The 11,848-nt window shown below is 41.0% G+C and overlaps 1 protein-coding gene across 1 annotated transcript in view; it reads right to left on the bottom strand.

The window, feature by feature from the left end:
* Positions 1-5,307: 5,307 nt before the first annotated feature.
* The window catches only part of abhd17c (abhydrolase domain containing 17C, depalmitoylase), a 28,085-nt gene continuing 21,544 nt past the window's right edge, over positions 5,308-11,848 (bottom strand). The window contains exon 3 of the mRNA XM_056382248.1: positions 5,308-8,104. Within this exon, the coding sequence (XP_056238223.1) occupies positions 7,885-8,104 (220 nt within the window). The 3' untranslated portion in view covers positions 5,308-7,884. The remainder of the gene's footprint in view (positions 8,105-11,848) is intronic.

Here is an 11,848-nt window from a genome sequence, read left to right as displayed (position 1 = left end):
CATACTGATCCGTCTGCTAGTCTCTGGTTCTGGTCTCAGACTCCTCATCTGAGTCTGGGTCTGACTGAGGCTCAAACATTTGGCTGAGTCTCTCTGATGTTTCCTCCTCTAACCATCTTGATGCTCTCTGCTCTTTCACCTGTCCACCTGGAGCAAGGAGGTGGTGGGCGGGGCTAAAGGCCCGTGAAAACCATGTTAAACTAAATATTAATCAAAGCAGAAGATTTTTACAGTTGAAAACATGTCTGGAGAAGAACTTTAACAATGTTCTCCCAAAACCACGTTGAGTTCATTCACCTTTCATAAAAAACAAAATGTCCCAAAGCAGAGTTACTGATGTACTTTAAAGGGTTTGTGTGTGAGAGTGTGTGTTTATGGGAATTCAAAGTGAGGGTGTATTAAAGGGAAGGTTGAGTCCAGGCTGGGAGAGAATTCATGTCCAACAGAGGTGTAAGTATGACACAGTTTGAAGTGCTGGAAGTGGGCAGAGCAGAGAGGAGTTAATTTCTCTTTGTCGAAGGGTAATGAGGGAAAGAGAAGATTATTTCTTGGTTGGCATGAGATTTTAAAGAGGGCCGTCACCAGATTCAGTCAGATAATCCAACACTATGATTCTCCAGGGGACGAGCAGTTCCACAGAAAATCACAGGTGCAGAAAGGTAGAAAAGATAATCAAAGCCGCTCTTGGTGCTTTGCCACCAACAGTTGTCAGTCTGATGCAGCTCAGGGATTCTTCGCTCCACTAAAAAGCTTGTGATGACTTAATATCAGCTAGACTCAAAATGGATTTAAGCTTGGTTGACATGCAGCTCAAACACTGGCTTCTAGGCCACGCCTCGCTTCCCTGCAATGTGTCTGTCGTCTTCTCACACAGGTGTCAGCAACTCTCATCTCCTGTTGCTCTGCAGAAAAGGAGCAGTCAGCTGATTCTTTTTTTGGCTGGCTGCTGTATTACAATGGGACTAAAATGATCAAATCTTAAGATGTCAAGTCTAGTCAATGTATTCCTAGAGCTCATTTAGGAGCGGCAAATGTTGGCCAAAGTGTTTTACAGTCAGATGACAGTTACAGTCGAATAAAAACACAAACATAATTATAGTAAAGAAGAAAGAAGTAAACAATAAAAGCAGAAAAATCAATAATATTAGATGAAATCATAAAAATAAAAGAGGTGTTCTGCAAGTTTATCATATAAGTTATCTCACTTTTCATTTAGAGCAGGTCCAGACTGGAGTATTTATAGTTTCCAACCTTTAAAATAGTACCTTACCAGAGCACCTACAGTATAAGTACCTTATTTTAATTAGATATAAGTCTATAACATATGAAATACCCATAGTAAAATGTGTATATGTACATATATTAAAAATATATGCTGATTTCATTATTGTATAACACGTTGCGATGATAAATGTTAATGATATATTTTAATTTATATATGCAAATTTATTGAAAAACATAATCCTACATATAAACATTCTCTATCTTTCTTCTTTATATATGTTTTTCTTATTCATTTTTGATAAATTTTGAACATATCTCTTCACATTCTAGGAAAGTGGTCTCAGACTGCTGTTTATAATATCTAAATATTAACAGGCTTTGGGATGGATATATTATTTATTTATTTATCTATTTACATAACATGTCTTCAATATAAGTAGAGACTACATACATTTTTGCTTGGGTTAGACATATATGTCAATATATGAAAAAGTTCCTATTTCTAACAGGTTTCATATATAATACTTACATAAACATTGTATTTTATGTGCATTATGGAAATTCAATATTTGTACATGTACTAAATTTGCGAGTAAAGGAAGATGTTTCTCTTTTTTTGGCGGAGGAGAGATTCAGCGTCTGTCTCTGACTCTCTTTCCTTTTAATGTCTGTCCTGTTGCTAAACAGCTATACATTTGATTCTCCAGTGTTTGCAATTAGGGCACAGTCACACTGAGATAACTAACTAGTATATGAACATAAAAGTTCCTATCATTAGCTTATCACAGTCTAAACATTTTTAATGTTTAAAAAAATCATTTCAAAACATCAAAAAACTGTTTTCAATTTTTTTCCATTCCATCTTTTCACCAAAATTGTCCTGTTTTGCAAATAATTTGTCAGCCCACCTGCAATACCTATATCTATAATTTCATCTACAGAGAGGCAACATAGGGACAGAGAGCGAGGGAGAGAGAGAGAGAGAGATAGGGAGAGAGAGAGAGAGAGAGAGAGAGGAGGGAGCATGAAAGAGAGCATAGCATAATGCAGGTTACACATAAAGATGTATAATAATAAGACTAATAATAACATCAACGATAGTAAAAGGACTTAGTAATAATAAAGAGACTAACAATGAGACTAATGATAAAAGTTTCTAGCAGTGGGTGTTGAGCAGCAGCTGGCTTACAATCACAGATCCAGAAATATCTGCAGGAAGTGACAGGAAGAGAGAGAGAGAGAGGGGAGAGATGAGGGAGCCCAACTGTGGGAGAGGTAAGAAACCAAGTTAGTAACCTGTATTAAAAGGATATGAAGGGGGACAGGAGGAGAGAGGAGCTCGGTGCATCATGGGAAAGTTCCCCAGCAAGTCTAGAGGGACCAATTAAATGCTCCAGTCTCTGTAATAGGATGTGATGGTCAATGGTATCAAATGCAGCACTAAGATCTAACAAGACAAGTACTGAGACGAGTCCTTTGTCCGACGCAATTAGAAGGTCATTTGTAACTTTCAGCAGTGCTGTCTCTGTGATATGACGCATCTAAACCCCCACTGAAAATCCTCAAACACACCGCTGTTGTGTAGAAAGTCCCGCAACTGACTGGCGACCGCTTCCTCGAGGATCTTAGAGAGAAGGTCTATGTTTGGCTAACATACACACACAGCCTGTTAATAAAGACAGACTGATTATATCAAATAAAGAAGTGTAACTAAGAGTAAAAGTTCTTTAAGCAGGGTAGTTGGGATGGGGTCTTAGAGACAGGTTGATGAGTAAATAGTTGAAATTAGTTGGTGGAGGTAGGTGGGAGAAAAACTGTACTAGTTAGAATTATATCATCAAAAAAGCTCATCAGGTCGTTACTACTGAGAGCTATAGAACTGCACGGATCATTAGACTCGCTAGACATTACTCTGACTGTCAGCCCGGCACAGAGCTGACGAGAAACCTGGGGTTATTTTTACTTTCCTCTATTAATGGTGAGTAATAGGCTGCTCTGGACTTCCCATATGTTTTAACTAACTTGGCAGACTAAGCAAGAGTCTTCCAGTTTGATGGAATTCCATTGTCCTTTAAAGTTTTCAAGACTTTTCATGACATGGAATAGCACTTAAACGAACTTGATATTAAAGGGATAGTTTGTGTTATTTGACGTGAGGTTGTGTGAGGTAGTCATGTATAGTCAGTGTTACCTGCAGTAGGTTCTGATCAGCTCTCTAGCAGCATCGGTACACTAGCAGAGCGATGTGTTACTGTGCAAGGGGCCAGCAGAAAAAACGTGTTACATATATCTTAGAAAAATAAAATTTGTTTACTCTTTGATGAAGACTTGAAAACGATGAATGCTCAGTGGTGCTTTTATTGTGATTCACTTGTGTATGATCTGAAAAGTGTTTGATTGTGACAGATAAAACTGTTGATTTTGAAGAGTCAGAGGTTTGGTGAATGTACACAGCTCGAAAAAATGAAGGGAACACTTAAATCACACGTTGGATCTTGATGAACAAATTATTCAAGTTGAAAATCTTTACTGATGTACATTGTATAATTTGTTGAGAACAAAATGACGTAACAACGGTCAATGGAAACCAAAATCATCAACCCCACTGAGGGCTGGATTCACAATCTCACCCAAAATCAAAGTAAAAAATTGAAATCACAGGCTGATCCAACTTGTGTCCCATAGGTGCTCAGTTGGATTTAGGTCAGTGGAACGTGAGGGCCAGTCAATGGCATCGATGCCTTCATCATCCAGGAACTGCCTACACTCTCTGGCCACATGAGGCCGGGCGTTGTCCTGCAGCAGGAGGAACCCAGAGCCACTGCACCAGTGTCAGGTCTGACAATCACTCTGAGGATTTCATCCCGTTACCTAACAGCAGTCAGGGTACCGCTGGCTATGACATGGAGGTGTGTGCCATCCTCCAAGGATATGCCTCACCAGACCATCACTGACCCATCGCCAAACCGGTCATGCTGGATGATGTTACAGGCAGCATAACGTTCACCACGGCGTCTCCAGACTCTTTCACGCCTGTCACATGTGCTCAGTGTGAACCTGCTCTCATCTGTGAAGAGGACGGGGCGCCAATGACGGACCTGCCAGTTCTGGTGTTCTCTGGCTAATGCCAGTCGAGCTGCAGGGTGCTGGGCTGTGAGAGGTCCCACTAGAGGACATGGGGCCTCATGCCACCCTCATGGAGTCTGTTTCTGACAGTTTGGTCTGAAACATGCACACCAGTAGTCTACTGGAGGTCATGTTGTAGAGCTCTGGCAGTGCTCCTCCTGTTCCTCCTCACACAAAGGAGCAGGTACCGGTCCTGCTGCTGGGTTGATGCCCTTCTTTGGACCTGTCCAGCTCTCCTCGTGTAACGGCCGGTCTCCCGGTTCCTCCTCCATTCTCTTAAGACTGTGCCAGGAGACACAGCAAACCTTCTTGGGACCTCATGTATGGATGTGCCATCCTGGAGGAGCTGGACTACCTGTGCAACCTGATTGGGCTGCAGGTACCGCCTCATGCCACCAGTAGTGACAAGGACACTAGCAAAACACAAAACTAGAGAACAAGCAGTCAAGAAGTTTTTGTCTCTCAATTGCACCTGTTGTCACTTCCATTTGCACCAAAGCAGGTGAAACTGATTCACAATCACTTGTGCTTCCTAAATGGACAGATTGATATCCCTGAAGTTTAACTGACTTGATGTTATACTGTGATGATTAAGTGTTTTTTGAGCAGTGTAGTTTGACAGCGGGGGTTTGTGTTTAATTTTGAGAAGATCATGGAAGGTTTCAAGAAATGTGTTTAAACAATCATGAAAAACTGTCAAAACATGCTGGAAAGGCAAAATCTTCCATTCTCACTGACTTTCCTAAAAATAGTCATAGATGCTGTGGGTGGAAACCAACTGATGACTAATTGGTGAAAATGATGAAAAACATCTTTGCACCCACTGTACCTATGGTGCGAAATAAAACCAACACTATGTAATATACTGAACAGAGCCTTTAAAAAGAAACCAAGCAGGGAAGACAAGTGATAAAAGGCCTGTAATCCCTCTAACACAGTGAAACAATGAGGCCGACACGCACTTCCATGCATCCTTTATTCCATTATAAGCATTAAAACATCCATTGGGCTGCCTTCTTACAACAACCATCACATGTATGACAATCTGTTTCATGGCATATTTAAGGCTTATTTCATCTGTTTTACACACTATTACAAAATCTGATTCTACTAGCATCATCATCTGTCTTTCATTTGCATATCGTGAATCCAGTGTTCGATCAATGAGACTAGACGGCCCTGTGTGAGGGCTAAACATGTATAGAGAAGATATTGAAGTATACCGTTACAGAGGATTATCATACAAACCAGCTTCAGAGACAGTGTAAATCTATCAACATTTAGACTGGAAAGCCTCGTAAAAATGTCAGTATCAAAACAATGATCAGGACCAAAGCAGGGTCTTCATTTCCTTTTAAAAAGAAAGGAGCTAGAGGAATTATACTAGAGATGATCAAGGGCTCATTATCCAGAGCATCGGCCCAACATTATCTATAATCAGAAAACATTCATACCCAACTGACAAACCACTTTACAGCAATACACAGATCAGTTAAACGATCGTCACAAGTTGCTATGGAAATATCCTTCAAACACAATCTTCATCTGAAAACATTTTCACCATTTATCTCAATGTGATAGTGTTTTCCTTCTTTTTTTTTTTTCTCTTTTGGTGTGATTGAAACATCATTGTTTAGTGTTTTACTGCTTTTTTTTTTTTTCATTATAGGGGGGCAAAGAACAAATCATTCAAATACAGTTGATATAGGTTGAAATGTCCACAACTATAAGAGGTGGTCTGCATGCGCTGCTTATTTCCACAGCATTTCATTTCCCCGTCGTGGTTCTTCCACGTCTTCCCAGCTCCAAGTCCAAACTATGACAAGGCTCAGCAGACAGTGTTGGTAGAGGAGAACGTCCCTGCAGGCAGGAACACGTGGCTGACAACAGAGGAGGATGATGATGATGATTCGGTTTTAGTACCATGCTGTCATTTCAAACTGTCTTTGACATGATTGATCCTCTGATGAATAGCAGCAGTTATCAGTCCACCTGAAGACCACAAGGGCCCCGATGTAGTTGCCAGGACTGTCTGGGTGAAATGTTTACGAACATAAGGCTTTATTTGTAGTGTGAAATGACTGAAAACTTAAATACACACCCAAACCCAAGCAACAACACCTTCACTTTAAAATACCTTCACATGGAGCGGGGTTCACAGTTGAGTGTCTTTAATCTGCAGGTAAACCCAGCACCACAAACCCTGGCTTCACTTTACAGTCTCCTGTGTGAATCAGCTGTTAATCTCCAGTTAACAAAAGCACAGTCCTGATACCTGCTGCTCTCTCTTTTACTGAGGTCAGCTTCTATATTACCCAACATGTGGGATCTTCTTTGTTTCAACAATGGCTTCACCAAGTGCTGAGATGTCAGGATGTGTTTGTATTGTGCAGCATAGGTTGATGAAATCAGTTCAATCATTCAGGTCCTCTGGTAAATTCAGGTTCACGTTACATCACCTTTAATGGTGTACAATTGTGAATAGGCAAACCTATTCTAAATGTTTCATGGAAGTAACTCTTTGCTAAATTTATCAGAAGCTCCAAAGTATTCAAGGACTTGAGTCATTTTCTCACAGAATTAAATATGTGTGTGCCAATAAGCACAGTGGCACACACTAACGATTAATGATGTAGGTCAAAGCAGCTTGTAAATTTGATGTGAGAGTAGCATGCACCAGGACAACAAAGATCACAGCTACAAAGACCAGATGTGCAGAGGTGCATTCTGGTTAACAGCTTTTAAACACACACTCTGGGGAAAAAAAAAAAAAAAAAAGAGTTCTAACTGCAATTAAGAAAAAACATGGAATGCCAAAAGAAATCAACATACATCTTCAAATGCAGAAAACAAATCATTACCTGAAAATGTCTGCACATGAAAAGTGCAACTGTTTAATCAACCCTGAATGGTAACTTAAGAACACATAAAAAGTAAAAAACTTCAATTTTATCTCGAGGTGCAAAATTGATACTTCTTCACCTGGTATAAAAGAATAGAAAAATCAAGCTTGAACATTGCAAAGACTCTGTCCAAAGAAAAGCAGGGAGTGTGGGAGGAGCGGGGGGAGGAGTGAGGAGACGTGACGAACTGAAGCTCACAGTGAGAGACAGTGATGGAGGAAAAGTGAGGGAGAGTCAGTGGGAGAAGAGAGGAAGGCTGAGAGCTGGAGGGGGAAATGAATCCAGATTGAGCAGCGAGTGCAAACACTGTCTAGGCCTGGGCTCATTGGCAAACTGGGTCCACATGTAGGAGCAACAGCCAGGGTTTAGGAGACACTACATTTTAAACCACAGCTACACACCTTCCGGGACTGGTGTTACGCTCAGCTGCACCACAACAATCTAGAACCACCTCCTCTTCCAGTCCACTACACATTCCCACCCTGAAATGGCTCGGAGGACAGGGGAGAACAGTGTGGTCAGTTTACTCTGGTCCTGCCCCCTTTGCTAAGAGAGGAAGTTGGGAGATGATAAGGAGGAGGCTTCTTGAGTGTGTTGAGATGAACCCGGGCCTGATGGGTGGAGCTCCCCCTCAGGAGGTGGGAAGCTCGAAGGAGATGAACTGCTTGAGTCTCTCCAGGTACTGGGCGTACAGTTCAATGTCGTTGTGGCCGGCTCCCTCCACCCACAAGGGCTCCACAGCACGGGGGCAGCGTTCGTACATGGCAAGACCGTGAGAGAAGTCGATGACCTCGTCCTCCGTACCATGGATCACTAGCACTGGTGACGCCACCTTGGACACCTTGTCAATGCTGTTCAGGGGGGGAGAAAGAGATTGAGGATGAGTGTTAAAGAAGAGGAGAATGAAAACCTTATAAGCACCTGTTGGACTGGATCTGACTGATGACCACTGATTTGAACCAATTTATTAAAGTTCCTCTCCAGACATGTTTTATATGTGCTGTGATTCATATTTTGTTTAACATGGCTTTCACACTTAAAAAGAGAAAAAATACATCAATAACTGGTCTGAAACTCATCTCCTCTTACTTCCTGATTTAGAAATCTGGATCAGGCCTTTAGCCCCGCCCACCACCTGCTGTCTCCAGGTGGACAGGTGAAAGAGCAGAGAGTATTAAGATGGTTAGAGGAGGAAACATCAGAGAGACTCAGCCACATGTTTGAGCCTCAGTCAGACCCAGAATCAGATGAGGAGTCTGAGACCAGAACCAGAGACTAGCAGACGTATCAGAACAGTTAGCATAGTTAGCATCTTTTATTTGTTTATGTTTGTTAGCTTGTAACTGGCAGTGGCTGACACAGTGTTAGTGATTGTGCTAATGCTAACTGTCTTTCTCTCTCTGTACTGACAAGGTGTCAGGTTTATCTCACGAGTTGACAGGATTGGTTCCTTAGGTTTGTGATGTATGAAACCCTGGCTGTCTGAATCTGTGTTTATGAGACTGTCATTGGTTCACTGCAGTTCAAGGTGGAAACACTCAGTCATGGAGTTGATGATTATTTCTCTCAGCATGTCTGTATCATATAAAAACAAGGTGAAACACTTGATTTTCATCAGAGGGGGATTTGAGTTTTGACTCATTGTGGTTAAAACAGAAGTTCTTCCTCAATACAGCACATCTGAACTCAACTCACATTCTTGGGGGTTTGAAGCATCTTACCTGTAAGTTGAACTTGGGAATTCAAACTCACAATACAAGGTCAACAGGGTGCACTCAACTTGCAATGGGGACAACAATGTTCTCCAGCTCAGCTGGACTCAGCTGATTTCACCTAAGCACAACAGATACACTTGTTTTCAACTTGTTTTCACTATATTGTGTATTTACAATAAGACCTATTCAACTCAGGGTAGGCTCAAATCTAAACATCTTAAAACTGCTACGTCTTAGTGATGTGGTCAAAAATAAATTGTGAAGCCCAATTTTTAAGCCAATATGTATGAGAACTGCAAACAGTGCTCAGAATAATGGAAAGTTGGAGCATCTCCAGTCCACTGAGCCCTGAGGGAAACTGTGTGACCTGGTTGAAAACCTAAGAACAAGTGAGTAAGAACTTTGAGATGAAAGTGTTTTGTCAACATCTCAAAACTTTATCTCGTAACACAACAGCTGTAGAACAAAAATCCTTACAACTGTGGGTTTGTCTTCTGCCATCACCGCTGGTTCATGTAAAAAGTATGCTGCCAAGTTCCCAAGTTCATACATTGGTTGGCTCACAAATCATCCTCAATAACAGGCACATCAACAACACTTCCTGGCATTTACACGGTAAATGTGGACTTTGAATTGAGCCAGTACTTGGGCAAATGACTGACATTTCAATGGCTGAAAGACCTCAAATCTAAGCATCAAAGTCTAAAATTAACCATTAAACCCCAGGATTTAAGATCGGCTATATATTAAAGCTACTAAGTGAACAATTTAAATCACTCTGGCAGATGATGTACGCTGATAAAAGCTGCATATCAGCTAAGTGGCGTTTCCTTCAGGGATGTTCTGATTTTCATCATCATCAGTTGATGGTTAAATTCACAGAGAAGAAAACATGATCAGAGCAGGGTTTTCACTGCCTCTTCCAGCCTCGTAGCTCTGTTTCCAGCACAGTTTACCTTCCTGCCTCGGTTCACACACACTGCAGATGGTGCTGTTGATCACAACATGCCTGAGAGGGATTTGAAATAAAGTCAGGCTAACAGTATCTTTAGGTGTCTAGAGAGCGCTGTGATAGGATTCTGCAAGCTCAGGTAGCTGAGAGTTTTTCCAAACAAAAACAGGCTTTTAGAGGATTTCAGTGGGAGTTTGAGCACATCACTGTGGGACCACAGACTCTGACGAGACCACAGTGGGAGTGGAGATGCAACACGTGTGGCTGCTTTACTGTTACAGGGACAGGTGAATTAGTGAAAATGTAACGATTGACATTTAATTATGATAATTCACGGTTGCCTTTACAGGAGCTCTTCAGGTTGGAGACTCCCTAACTCCTATCCAGAGGTTTTAGGTCCAAAATTCAAAATGCATACAAGAGTTCTGGTTTTGAAGACAATAACATGGATGTGTAAATGTGTTCATGTGTAAGACGCTCACACTGATGTGGTTAAATGATGATCGGCTCTGTCTTGTGGCCTGGATGAAATTGTGCAAAGCCCCAGTCCCTGCCATGCATACCAATTCCTCACTAATCATCCTTGCCCATAACTAGGTGGAGCTCAGCCTTCATGGTCCCTGCTGTTCAGATAGAGGTTTAGTTGGAAGATTAATGCTGGGAAATCATCACAAGCTAATTTCATTCCAGATGGAATAAAACTATTATCCTGTTTGCTTCACAACTGGGGTATACGGACTGAATTATTGCAGACGTGACTGTCAAACATGCGTATTATCTCTCCCAACATTAGTATGAATGCGAGCTCACAGCTCCACACAACAAACTCTGACAGAGAAGCGACAAAAGCACAGGCAAAAGTTTGGTTTACAGATAATGGACTATTAGGGCCATTTTATTAAATGAGTCCAGTATCTAATCTGCTTATAAAACCACAATCCCTTATAGAATTCAATTACATTTAGCATTCACCATTTTCAAATAACTTAACTTATAAATAGTAGATGTTTAATTATCTTTTGTTGACTTAGAAGGAAAAAACTGTGCAGTTTTTAGTGTCAGTCTAATGAATGTTGACAGCCAGTAACTACAATAACCTGCAGCAGCAGATATGAATGTAGTTACTTAAATCATCAGGCTGCACCATGTCACACTGTTCATGAAAACACATGTATGAATCTAAACCTGACTAAAAAAATGTCATTTTATCAACAACACTGTGACATGTTGACGTCATTACATCATGACTACCTACAGCAGCAAACCACATTGCTGAAAATATATACATATACATACACACATGTAGATGTGTGTATACATGTTACAAATAGTCAAGAGTCAAGTCAAGATGCTGGACCTAAGATGTGATCTTGATGTGATCTCATGAATTTCAGAATCTGAGTATTTGCTGGAAAGACAGTGTGCATTAAAGCATCTGTGCTCAAGTTTCTTTTCTAGCTCTCAGGGAACTAAGCTTGATGTATTGATCTTGTGACGGTGTGGTCTATTCTGGTCTGCCTGATGGTGCTTTGGATACAACTGATGCAGGTTGTGCAAAGTGTTTGAGTTCAATGCACGGCACCCTTAGAAACCTTTAGTCTAGCAATTACTTTGTTCTGATCACATTTTTACTACAATCAAAATGTTACTTAGTAACCAGTGATCTGCTAGAGACTAGAGGCACAGCCTCATTTCAAACATGTGAAGACTGGCTGCAAGTGAGTTAGTTGAACGAGCCTCTGAGTAAATTAGTTTTACATTCAAAACAATATTTGGTTTAAAAAAATAATTAAAGGGTTAACCACTAAGCGCGTATTGCCGTCATGCCACTGCCAAAATGTAATTAGTCAGGACTATGGCAAGGAAGGCCACCCGCCCCTGTGGCCTCACACCAATCAAATCATAGCATGCTATCAAAGTTATTCCAC

Source organism: Seriola aureovittata, chromosome 1 (genome assembly GCF_021018895.1).
Source record: "Seriola aureovittata isolate HTS-2021-v1 ecotype China chromosome 1, ASM2101889v1, whole genome shotgun sequence".
NCBI lineage: Eukaryota > Metazoa > Chordata > Actinopteri > Carangiformes > Carangidae > Seriola > Seriola aureovittata.
The sequence above is the reverse complement of the archived record's forward strand: the minus strand, read 5'-3'. Positions and strand labels throughout refer to the sequence as shown.